Source organism: Ornithorhynchus anatinus, chromosome 4 (assembly GCF_004115215.2).
Source record: "Ornithorhynchus anatinus isolate Pmale09 chromosome 4, mOrnAna1.pri.v4, whole genome shotgun sequence".
In the NCBI taxonomy this organism is placed as follows: Eukaryota; Metazoa; Chordata; class Mammalia; order Monotremata; family Ornithorhynchidae; genus Ornithorhynchus; species Ornithorhynchus anatinus.
The window spans coordinates 77,679,426-77,692,685 of record NC_041731.1 but is presented as its reverse complement, the minus strand read 5'-3'; the positions used below and the strand labels follow the sequence as shown (position 1 = coordinate 77,692,685).

Genomic DNA, 13,260 nt, shown 5'->3' with positions numbered 1-13,260 from the left:
GAGAATGAACAGCTAGAAATATAAGAGGAGAATTAGGAGAGGATGGAGTCTGTGAAGCCAACGTGAGATAAGGTGTGGAGGAGAAGGGGATGGTCGACAGTGTCCAAGGCAGCTGAGAAGTCGAGGAGGATCAGGATAGAGTAGGAGCCGTTGGATTTGGCAAGAAGGAGGTCACGGGTGTCCTTTGAGAGAGCAGTGTCGGTGGAGTGGAGGAGATGGAAGCCAGATTGGAGGGGGTCCAGGAGAGAGTTGGAGTTGAGGAATTCAAGGCAGCGAGTGTAGATGACTCGTTCTAGGAGTTTGGAAAGGAAAGGTAGGATGGAGATAGGACGATAACAGGAAGGGGAAGTGAGGTCGAGAGAGGGTTTTTTTTTTTAGGATGGGGAGACATGGGCATGTTTGAAGGCAGAGGGGAAGAAGCCATTCTTCCTTCTAGCTGTAAGTTTTAAGTGTTTTTCTCCTCAGCCTCAAGAGTAGGGAACAAGTATACTACAACTGTACTCTTCTAAGCACTTAGTACAGTGCTCTGCACACAGTAAGCACTCAATCAATGTTACTGATGGACTAGATCCAGTCTTGGCCAATTCGATATCTCCATGCCAGCAGACTGAGGCAGACCCAGGATCTGGTCAGAATTTTCAGGGACTCTCCAGGCTGGAGAACATTTTCTGGGCTTCTCCCAGCCCAGATTCTCCCACCCAGGATTGGGCTGTAACTTGACCCCTGCAGGGAGGAGGAAAATGAAATAAAATGATGAGGACATAGCCCTCCCCTCATCCTCTCTCCTCGACGATCTCAGTACCGTGGGACTCCACAAGAACTATCCTCTCTCCAGAGCAAGTTCAGGAAAACAGTGAGTATTTTCCTCTCCTCAAAACTCCTTCTACTGTAGAAGAGTGGCTTAGATCTCCCGCTTTCTGTCCCAGTACTCACTGTTGTACTTTCCTGAACTGCAGGAAAGGAAGAAAGGATGTTCTGAGGTGTCCTTGGGTGTACTTGCTTCTTGATGTAGAACCGGTTCATTTGTTCCAAAGAATTCCAATGACTTACCAGCATTCCAACAACACTGTCATTTTGGCTTGTCTCCTTGCTATTGTAAGAAAATGGAAAAGATCCCCCGACAACAGTTACCAAGCGACCATAGGTCCATCTTCGTGGTGGGCAAAATGGGTGAGCTTGGAATTCAGCTGCTACTCAAGTCTCAGACATTGTTCCACGAACACAGACTGCGTCTAAGTGTCGCTACCGGCTATCTCGCAGATGTGTGCCACGGAGCACCAGGAAACTTGGGAAAGAGAGAAAAGCTGGCTCAGTGCAAATCATCACCACAAAAATCAACTGAAGCTCATGTCCTGCCGGTGCTAGGACTGACCTTTCCCCTCTTGAGGTCTGAGCAATGCTCCCCTTGACCTACACTGAGCCAGGAAATATGCACTGCCGGAGTTTCAAGAGCACAATGTTCAAGACACTCTGTCTCTTTCATCAACCCTCTCAGTTATGAATAAAAGCTCATCAGTAGCAGTGCTGTCTTTGAATCAAAAGACAACCCAAGTGGTGGTTATCTTTCCTTTAAACAAAAAACGGATGGCGATGTAAGCCCCCCTCTAGACTGTAAGCTCATTGTGGGCAGGGAACGTGTCTACCAACTCGGCTCTGTTGCTCTCTCCCAAGCGTACACAATACGCAATCAATACATTCCATTGATTGATAGAGATATAAGCTGCCTCGAAACTGACTGTAGTAGGCCTGTTGTAGGCAAGTAACGTGTGTTGTATTCTACTCTCCCAAGTACTTAGAACAGTATTCTGCACCCAGGAAGCTCTCAATAAATACCATTGATGGCTTGATGGAGACTGAAAAATGAGCATTCATTCAGCAGGGCCAAAGAGGGAGAGGCAGAAGGTTAGCAGAAAATGCAGGAAAAGGGCTGGACTTCTGGAAATGGAGACAAAGCAAAACTTATTTAATGTGCAAATCAGTCATGTTAGCTTTATGGAACTGGAAGAGACGATAAATGCTGCTTAGAAAAGGATTAACAAATGTACATTTTATTAGTTACCACATTTAGAAAAGAAGTCCGATTTCACCTTAAAGTTACTAGTGTATTTTAAGAACCATTCAACACATTTTCTCATTTTACCATTTAAGATGCTCAAAGAAATAGATGTCATAATTTTTGCTCAAATGCTTTGTCATTCACTTCACAATTACAGAACATATTTAATACACAAAGCTACATATTCACAGTAAGAGGAGTTATAATCTTTGTACTTAGTCACCTAACAAGTAATTCATTTACAAAGACCACCAAAATATTTATTTTTAATAAAATCACTTAGTTTATGTTGACCAAGCAAAGGCCTTTGATATCTTGGAGGGGAAAAAAAACCTCAGAACAAAATTTCGTATAGCTTTATTTTACACAACATTAAACTATGATAATCTCTTTCTTTATGGCACTGTTTTTCACTCTGTAATATACAATTCATAATACAAGTTTGGATTGTACTCTCTCAAGGGCTTAGTACAGTGCTCTGCACGGAGTAAGCACTCAATAAATACTATTGATTGTTTGATCTATGGTTTGGAGCCAAGAGCTTCCTGATAAGAGCATGGTTTCAGAAACGCCATTCATTTCACAGTGAACTTTTAACTGGCTAGATTCAAGGGGGTTGATAGCTGTTCATCCCCGACTGACTGGGGGATCATATGGCTCATTATGCTTTAGAAAACGAGTCATTTGCCCGGATCTAACGTCCAGTGTGAAAGTCAATTAAAACATATCATCCAAGGACCATTTTCCTGGATCCCTGGGGAGTCTGAAGCCTCTCGCTCCCAGAACGGTCCATCTCTTCGTCTTGACGACACCGCCTCGGTTTGTTGACTCTATTGCTTATTGTTTTCTGCATTCTATTGTTACCTGGGTTTTTACTGGCCTAGTAAGACAGGGATTGTGACTGAACTATCTGGATCTACCCCCTGCACTTAAGTAAGTGCTTAATAAATACCGAGAAAAACCCAACAAACCACATTTTGGGGAGAAATGGGAAGAACTCATTAGGCCTGGTGGACCGGCCCTCCCTTGGCCACAAGAGGTAGCTCTTCCAGAGCTAATTGCAGAGGTAGAAGCTGCAGAAATGGAGTGGCCACTCCATCTGGCCATTAAGGCATTGTTCCTAGAGGACTTGATTCCCTAAAAGTTACTCAAAATGCATTGCTGAATGATCCCACCAAGGAAGAAGGACTACTTCTCATCCATGTCCTGCCTCTGGCCTGGAACGCCCTCTCTCTTCATATCCAATAGACAATTACTCTCCCCACCTTCAAGGCCTTATTGAAGGCACATCTCCTCCAAGAGGCCTTCCCTGACTAGCCCTCATTTCCTCTTCCCCACTCCCCTCTGTGTCACCCTGATTCGCTCCCTTTATTCACCCCTCCCTCGGCCCCAAAGGACTTATGCACATATCCGTAATCTATTTATTTCTATTGTTGCCTGTCTCCCCCTCTAGACTGTGGGCAGGGAACATGTCTACCAACTTTATCATTTTGTACTCTCCCAAGTGCTTAGTATAGGGGTCTGCACACCGTAAGCACTCAGTAAATACCACTGATTGACTGACTGCTTAACTCTGCCCAATTAGAATGGCAACAACTCTCAGTATCGTAAAGGCAACATTGATTTCAAGGGTATGATCTCTAGACTGTAAATTCGTCTCTAGGCTGTAAGCTCGTTTTGGGCAGGGAACATGTTATATTGTGCTCTCCCAAGCACTTAGTAAGATGCACTGGAAACAGTAAGCGCTCAGTAAATACAATTGATTAACATGGTGCAGTGTGAATTCAGAAACTCAGATAGCTGAAGTCTAGTCATTGCTTAAAATACTCTATTCAAAATATGAATTCAGAGAAAATAAACAACATCTTTTTGTTTTTGGAGTAAAGCAGACGTAAACAGTTCAAATATCCTATGTGAAAAAATAAACACGCATACATATGAATATATACACGGAAACACATATGCACCCTGAACTGTACATTGAGACATAAATAAGTTTGAGGATAAATAAAAATGAAGGAGAGAGATGTCCGTTCCAGTACTGACCAGAAGACATGGCAGAGGACACTCTTGTTTAAGGTTGATTGAAAAGTGGATTGATGGTGAGATTGGGCAGGTCAGAGCACGGGCCTGGGAGTCAGAGGAACTGGGTTCCAATCCCCACTATGTCTCTAATCTACTGCGTGACCTTGGGTCACTTAGCTTCACTCTGCCTCAGTTCCCTCACCTGCAAAATAGGGATTCAATACCTGTTCTCCCTCCTACTTAAACTGTAAGTCGCTTGTGGGACCTGATGATCTTGTATCTACCCCAGTGCTTAGTACAGTGCTTGATGCATAGTAAGTGCTTAACAAATACCACAATTATTATCATTATTGTACTGGACTCTTCAAAGCACTTCATACAGTGCTCTGCACATAGGAAGCGCTCAATAAATGCCACTGATTGACTGACCATCGAGTCCATTTCCAGGACCCAGATGGTGACAGTGGTCAGATCCCGGTAGCATACTTCCAAAACAGGATCCCCTTATTGCTCTCACTTCAGATCGCCAGGCCCTGTAAAATGTCAAAGCCACATATAGACAGATGTTCCTCTCATAAAATGTCAAGGCAAAATGGCATGCTCTCGGGGAAAATCCACCTATCAAAGTTCCAGCTAATTTACGAGAAGAATCATTTTGTGCCTGCTGAAACCCCAACCTTTTTTTGTGTGGGGCGGCGTGGGAGGTGGGGGTGATCTATGGACCTTCTGAATGTAAAAGTGTGATTTCCAAAGACTAAGATGCCACTTCTAATGTAGAATTTACAAGAGGAGATAAAAGACCCTTCCTCCATTCAAAATATTTTTAAAATACAAATTCAGCCTGTAATAGGATGGCAAAAATTCACTTGAGAAACTTTTCAACTAGCTTTTCTCAGTTCACAATTTAAATTTGGGGAATAACATGAGCTTGATAGACAAATGGTATCGAAATTGATCCTACCCCAAAGTATATACACTAAACCAGGCCCCAGGTGTTGTGAAAGGGGGTGGAGGGGGAGTTACGGCCGCCATCTTCGGAGAGCCAGACCCAAGCTGCAACCATAACACACTGTCGTCACGAAGGCAAAAATCTAAAAGAAAGCAAAAAGAGTTTGAGTTCTAACCAGGCTACTTAAAAATATCAACATTTTTTGTTTTTCACTTTTTTACTGATATTTGTTGAGCACTTACTATGTTCTTGGCACTGTATTAAACCCTACGGTAGAGGTAATTAGGTTAGACTCATTCCTCGTCCCACATGGGAGTCACTTCTTAATCTCCATCTACAGATGAGGAAATTAGGCACTGAGAAGTTAAGCATTGCTGCATCACCACTTGACATAAGAAGTTCAATTCCAAGTGTGCCCTTCACAAATCTCTCTAATCTAAGAAGATTCCCCACACGCTCTCTCTTTTTTATGGCATTTCCAAGGGTTTCCTATGTGTCAGCTTGAGCACAGTTCATGTACCATATAGGGCTCACCATCTTAATTCCCATTTTACAGATGAGATAACTGAGGCACAGAGAAGTTAAGTGCCTTGCCCAAGGTCACAGAGCAGAAAAGTGGTGGAACTGGAATTAGAACTCAGGTCCTCTGACTGCTAGGTTCATGCTCTTTCCACCAGACCATGATGCTTCACTTGAGATACATTCGAGTGATTACATTTGCAATCAAATTTTCTCTTTCCTTGCACCAATATACAAAAACCAAGTTGATTCTTCATTGTTACCTTCACCCTTTTAGCATTTTCCCTTAATGATTTAGTGACCAACGTTTAACTCTTGGATTCACTCACAAAGATTCATTCATTCATTCATTCAATAGTATTTATTGAGCGCTTACTACGTGCAGAGCACTGTACTAAGTGCTTGGAATGTACAAATCGGCAACAGATAGAGACAGTCCCTGTCCTTTGACGGGCTTACAGTCTAATTGGGGGAGACGGGCAGACAAGAACAAATAGCCTTTGCCACTTGATGTGACAAAAACACTTAGCACAAAACATCAATTAAATTCTCTGACAGAATAATAACCACAATGTCGTTTGTTAAGTGCTTACTATGCATCAAGCACTGTTCTAAGTGCTGGGGTAGATACAAGCTAATCAGGTTGGACCCAGACCCTGTCCCACATGGGGCTCACAGTGTTAATCCCCATTTTACAGATGAGGCATCTAAGGCCCAGAGAAGTGAACTGTCTTGCCAAAGGTCACACAACAGACAAGCGGCAGAATCAGGATTAGAACCCAGGTCCTTTGGACTCCCTGGGCCGTCCTCTCCCCAGTAGGCCATGCTGCTTCCAGAACCAAGAGGAGCGTGGCAGCCAGGAATTTGAGGTGAACCATTTGTCATAAAAATAAGTTTCTTAATCAGAGACAACCCACAAAAAGGAGCCGTCACGCTGGCTCTATCCGAGACATCTTGGGGTTAATTATCAGGACAGGACTAGCTGAATCCCAAGCCGGCAGCATATGTGGTTTTAAGGCATTAGGTCAGGGTTGTGGCAATCTCTGGCTCACGAGCTGCATCTGACTCTCCTTGGAACCCGAAGCTTTTCTCAGTTGAAAGGATAAATTTGGGGAATTGAGCTTGATAGACAAATGGTATCGAAAGTGATCCTACCCAAAAATATACAAACTAAATGAATACGGATCCGCGGGGCCCAGCCCTGGTCCGAGAGAGGAAGTGGCCTCTAGGACGGAGGTCCTCTGCTGGACCAGCACTTTCATGGCAGTTTTGAGAGCAAAGCTGCCCCCAATACACCCGCCACGACCCCTTCTTTCCTTCCCTCCCATCCTTCAGGCTCTGGCTACAGAGAGTGCTGGATCCACCTTGCTCCTGGAAAGGCTCCCAAGGCTCCTGAGCAAGAAGGAGGGATAAAGAGGGTAGACAACCAATCCCTCTCACCACCTCCCCCGCTCTCTCCTTCCTCGCCTCCTCCTCTCCACCCTCTGGCTCCTGAGCAGCATTCTGCTGTACTCTGTAGGAGCAGGGAATAAAACTCACAGGGGCTGGGGGGAAGGAGTGGGGCAGGGGAGTTCAGGTAGGCTTAGGAGGGGCTGCCTGTCCTGGCTATGTCTAAGGGTAATTTGGTTGATGCCACTTTTCCAAGGGCTATTAAGTTTGAGGCTAAAAATCTTCATGAAAAGTTTATGGGGGGAAGGAAACAAGCATTTGTCTTGCTTGTTAAATCACAAAGCATCTGGCTTGTTGCACAAAAAAGGCAGTAAAACCTGTTGCTATGAAGTAGGGTGACTTCAGGAGGCAGAGGGATGTGATGATATCATCACATAGCAAAACCACAGAATCCCTATACAGAGAAACAGTGTGGCCTAATAATAATAATGATGATGATGGTATTTAAGTACTTACTGTGTGCTAAACACTGTTCCAAGCACTGAATGGATAAAGCACAGGCCTGGGAGTCAGAAGGACCTGAGTTATAATTCCAGCTCTTCCACTTCCTTGCTGTGTGAGCTTGGGGAAGTCATTTCACTTCTCTGTGCCTCAGTTACCTCATTGGATAAATGGGGATTAATACTGTCAGCCCCATTTGGGGCTGAATCCAAACTGATGAGGTTGTAGCTACCCCAGGGCTTACTGCAGGGCCTGGCTTAACAAATACCATTAAAAAAAAAGCCAATGGAGGCGTTAAGGCATACGGATCTAAAACGTTGCTCTCGAAGAGTTATAGTCTCCAGTTTATATGGAAGCAGCAAAATAGTCTATGTCATATTATTCACAGGCTGCACTTATATTGCCAGGGAAATGAGAAGGGAGAAGCAGAGGAGAGGTGAGTTGCCAAAAACGAAAATAAACTTCTGTGAACACTTACCGAAGCAGCTACATTGACATTATACTGGTTAGGATCCAGAGGGCTCTGGGTGCCATTGCATTGCAAATTATGCAGAGATGTAGCTGCAGCTTCCAATAAAAAGGCTCCAAAATAAAAGACGAATACAATAAAATGATAACCAAAATCCTGAAAAGGAAAAGAGAAATCATTAGTTCATTTGGGAGGCTTATGTCCTTCGTAAGAGCTTAGCATATACGCATGGGACTTAACTTATTATCCCAACCTCAGTGCCCCTTGGTTCGTACTGGCTGTGAGTCTAAGAAAAACCAAATGTGATTTAAACAGAGATGACCCCCTCCCTATTTACTTGCCCTGACCTAATCCCAGTTTCAACTGCTACATGTATTTTTTAGCATGAAGAATGCTTAAATTGGAAAGGAAAGCTAATGTAACACTATTTTAAGTTGACATATTTCATAGTTAGTTGCAATTATTATTACAACAAGAGAAAGATAGAGCATTTCCCATTATAACAGCAAGTCAAAGAAACCGTTCTGAATCCCTAGGATTCAAAAATAACTTTTTTTATATTAACATTCGGTTATGCAAGCGGAACCCTGCAAAACATAGCCAGCTCATCGAGTCAGAAAATTAGCTGGAATATTCCAAAGGAAGAAATAGAGACAGATGTCTTTATTTACACTTTTCATACCCCTACACACTTCCTCTGATTCTTAAGGGGTTTAAATTGCTAATTTCATACATTCTTGGTGGTAAAAGATTGCAAATCTATAATCAAAACATCATGCCTTACAAACAAAAATATAATATTATACCACAAGAATTAATTCCAATGGAGTACTGTAGAAATATTAAAACTATTTCCCTAATAGATGGATAGAACTAAATCTTGTGGGACTGAAAGCTCCTTGAAGATCGATTTTGTGCCTTGCATCTTTTCCCTAATAGACGGATAGAACTAAATCCTGTGAGACCGAAAGCTCCTTGAAGATCGATTTTGTGCTTTGCTTCTTTTGACGGTTTCCCCAAGCACCGAATTTAGTATTCTGAGCTAAAGGGTGCTCCATAAATACTACTAATGATGGTGAAGAGAATATAAAATCCTTAGGATCTTAGACTTGTTTCAATATTCTGTTAAATAGGACAGTATGAATAGCCAATGCACATGTACATTCCAAGCGCTTAGTACAGTGCTCTGCACCTAGTAAACGCTCAATAAATACTATTGAATGAATAAATTGATCATATATGACTCTACTTAAGGACCATAAATGACACTGCTAACAGTGAGAATTTAATCTGTATTTAGCTAAATCCAAAGGGTCTTTATCACTCAGCCACTAACCACTCAATCAATCATTTAATGATTGCTTACTGTGTGCAGAGTACTGTACAGAGTGTTTGGGAGAGTTCAATATGACAGACTTGGTAGACACATTCCCTGCCCTCGAGGAGTTTACAATCTAGAGGAGAAGATAGTTATTAAAATAAAACATAGGTCTGTATATAAGTGCTACGGATCTGAGGGTGGGGTGAATATTAAGTTCTTAACGGGTATAAATTCAAGTGCAAGGGTGAGACAGCAGGGAAAGGGAGTACGGGAAATGAGGGTTTAGTAGGGGAAGGCAGATGTGCTTTTAATAAGTCTTTGAAAGTTCACTCTTTCATTCACTCAATCGTATTAATTGAGCGCTTACTGTTTACACAGTATTGTACTAAGCGTTTGGGAGAGTACAATAAACAGACACATTCTTGGGAGACTGACCATCTGTTGGATATGAAGAAGTAGGGCATCCCAGGCCAGGGGCAAGGTGTGGGTGAGGGTGTCGGTGAAGAGGTAGATGGGATGGAGATACAGTGAGTAGGTTGGTGTTAGAGGGGCAAAGTGTGTGGGCAGAGCTGTATTAGGAAATCAAGGAGGTAAGGTGGGCGGGAAGAGCTGATTGAGTGCTTTAAAGCCAACACTAAGGAGTTTCTGTTTGAAGCACAGTTGGATGGGCAACCACTGTAGGTTCTTGAGGAGCGGAGGGAAGTGGTTTGAACATTTTTTTTTTTTAGAAAAATGACAGTAACCAAAATCCAAATTGCTTTCAGGAATTAAACCTTTGTCACTGCTTAGCCCTGAATGTAATGAACCGAGATCAATTTTAAAAGTAAAGATCATTTGGGATCATTAAAACCATTCTATGTGCAAATTTAATAAAACTGTTTTTGTATCGAGAAAACACTAAACAACGGTGGCTTGAGTTGAACCAACTGTACTCCAGAAGTGGCGTGAAACTTTCCCAGGAAGCAAATATCAAGACATGATTCATTCATTCAATTGTACTTATTGAGCATTTACTGTGTGCACAGCTGTGTGCACAGCACAGTCCTAAATTCTTGGGAAAGTACAGAATACAATAAACAGACACATGCCTGGCCCACAATGAACTTACAGTCTATAGAGGAGACAGACATGCCAGCAATCATTGAATTAAGCCCCTGGGAAAGTACAGTAGAGACAGAGGCATGAATCTTGGCCTGGAGGTCTTTACAGAGAGGGGGAAAAAGATAATGTAAATATTGACAGGTGAGTAAGTGCTTAAAGAGAAACATGTATAAATTATTTTGCACAAACATGCTATAGGGAGCTATGAGTGGAGGTGAGGAGGATATGACCTGGAAAGAAAAAAGCTAATCTGGGAAAGCCTCCTGGAGGAGTTAGGATTTCAGGAGAACTCTGAAGATGGGGAGAGCTTGTACCCTGGATTTGCTCAGGAGGGAGGCAAATAATGAAATAAAGTCAATCAGGGAGGAAAACATTTTAATCAAGCTCAACTAAGTTGATTTTAAGGATTAAAGGGAAGCAGGTCTATCTTGACAAGTTTTACTTGGCACAGCCTTCGCATTTTACATTTTTTTTCCCCCTTAAGAAAACTAAGCAGGCATATGGTATCTATCACTTAGAAACAGAATAATCGGGTTTTCTTCATGGGTCCTGGAATGATGCTATTATATGCCAAATGAACCCCAGAAAATCTTTACCATGCGACAGACAACAACCTCTAGACTGTAAAACTCTTTTAGGGCAGGGGCTGGGCCTTTCACTTTTGGTGTACTGGCCCAAGAACACAGAACACAATAGGCGCTCAATAAACACCATTGACTGACCTTATTTAATATTTTTCTCTCTATGATTACACTTCCTCTTTTCCTGACTTTCAAAGTATCAAAAGCAAACTGGCTAGAGAAAATCGTGAAGATATCTACCAAGCATAAGTGCTTAGTACAGTGCAAGCACTTAATACAGTGCTCTGCACACAGTAAGTGCTCAATAAATACGATTGAATGAATTAGGAACAGGAAATGCAACTGATATCTGGATGAATGATTAAATGCTAAGTTAAATATTGCATTCAGGAATTATATGGTGTGCTCTAGTTGCCTACTTGGCAGTTGTGTCTAGTGCAGTGGGGCAAAAACAGTGCAGGCAAAAATCTTTTATCTACGGACGCCAACCCCTCCCGCCACCCCACTTTTCCACCACTCTCCCTTTCCCTGTCCAGTGTCCAGGTTCCCGCCAAGAACTTCCAACAATTCTTAGAATTCAGATGTGGCTGTCTGAAGCCAAAGACCATGGGAACCTGAAGCATTTATTCATTCATTCAATCGTATTTATTGAGCGCTTACTGCATGCAAAGCACTCTACTAAGCACTTGGGCGAGTACAATACAGAAACAAACAGAAGCACCGAGAAACCAGAGACCTTCCCCCTTCCAAATATCTTTTGGTGGCTTATTTTCAGTTAGTGAATCAATCAGTTGAATTTACTGAGTGCAGAACACTCTGCTAAGTGTGTGGGAGAGTACCCTGTAACAGAGTTGGTAGGCACGTTCCCCGCCCACAATGAGCTTACTGTTTGGGGAGAAATGTTAATTTCAAATGTAATTCTTTAATCTTAAATGTTGGGTTCTTTCATTCATTCAATCGTATTTACCGAGCGCTTACTGTGTGCAGAGCACTGAACTAAGCACTTGGGAAGTCCAATTTGGCAACAGATAGAGACAATCCCTACCCAACAGTTCTTTAATCTTTAACTGTTCTCAGTGTTAGTAACTCCTATTTATGCTCCTTGTCTTCCCCTAATTAGACTGAAGTCCTTTAGAGGACAGAAAATGTGTTTTAAATGCTTATTTTATGTCTACTCCAAAGCTCGGCTCAAAGTAAGCACTTAAGAGTAACAATAATGGTGATAATATTTTAAAAGATAAGGTGGATTTTCAAAGCATTTTAAAAATGCTGTTAATATGTCATTTTGGAGGCTAATAATTTTCCCCATGAACAAGGTGCCAAGTGAAGCAAAATTAATCTTGATAATAATAATAATTTGTTGAGGGCTAACTGTGCAAACCACTATGCTAAGCACTTGGGAGAGTATAACATGGCAAAAACAGTCTCTGCCTTTAGGGAGCTTACAATATAGTGTGAGAGACAGATAAATAAATAACTTACAGAAAGGAGAAAGACATGTATACAGATACTAAAGGGGTGAGTGGAAGTGTGCGTATCCTAGTCCTTAGATGAACTAGAAATGCTGAAGTGCTATAATAATAATAATAATGGTATTTGTTAAGCGCTTGAGGATATATGGTGAGATGAGAGATTAATCAAGGAAGGCCTCCAGGAGGGAGTGTGATTTCAGAAAGGGTTTTGAAGCTGGGGCGAGCAGTGATCTTTGATGTAAGGGGTGGGAGGTTGGGGGAGGAGTTTCAGGCCCAAGGGAGAGAGCGAATAAGAACTTGGCTGTGGAGATGAGAACAAGATACAGTGAATAGGTTTGCTGGAAAGAAATGAAGTTTGCAACTGGGGTGTAGTAATATTAGCAGTGATAGTATTTATTCAGCTCTTACTACATGCAGAGCACTGTCCTAAGCCTTGGGAGGCAATACAAAGGTGGGAATTGGACATGGTCCTTGTCTCTCAGGGGGCTATAAATCTGTGACTTTGGGCAAGTCTCCTGACTTCTCGGTGCCTCAGTTACCTCATCTGTAAAATGGGGATGAAGACTGTGAGCCCAAAGTGGGACAACCCGATTACCCTGTATCTCCCCCAGCGCTTAGAACAGTGCTCGGCACATAGTAAGCGCTTAACAAATGCCAACATTCTTATTAAGAGGGTGTAGGGGGAGGTCCTCGAGGGCAAGTGTGAGGACCAGATAGGGAAAGCAGCGTGGCACAGTGGATAGAGTCAAAAGGTCATGGGTTCTAACCCCGCCTCTGCCACCTGTCTGCTGTGTGGCCTTGGGCAAGCCACTTCACTTCTCTGGGCCTCAGTTACCTCATCTGTAAAATGGGGAAAGGAACTGTGAGCTCCATATGG

At 42.5% G+C, this 13,260-nt stretch overlaps 1 protein-coding gene across 1 annotated transcript in view; it reads right to left on the bottom strand.

Annotated features, from left to right (window-relative positions):
- Positions 1-4,436: 4,436 nt before the first annotated feature.
- MAL2 (mal, T cell differentiation protein 2) overlaps positions 4,437-13,260 on the bottom strand; it is a 39,243-nt gene continuing 30,419 nt past the window's right edge. The window contains exons 3-4 of the mRNA XM_029062069.2: positions 7,918-8,064; positions 4,437-5,172 (exon numbers count right to left, since the gene is read on the bottom strand). Of these exons, the coding sequence (XP_028917902.1) occupies positions 5,101-5,172; positions 7,918-8,064 (219 nt within the window). The 3' untranslated portion in view covers positions 4,437-5,100. The remainder of the gene's footprint in view (positions 5,173-7,917; positions 8,065-13,260) is intronic.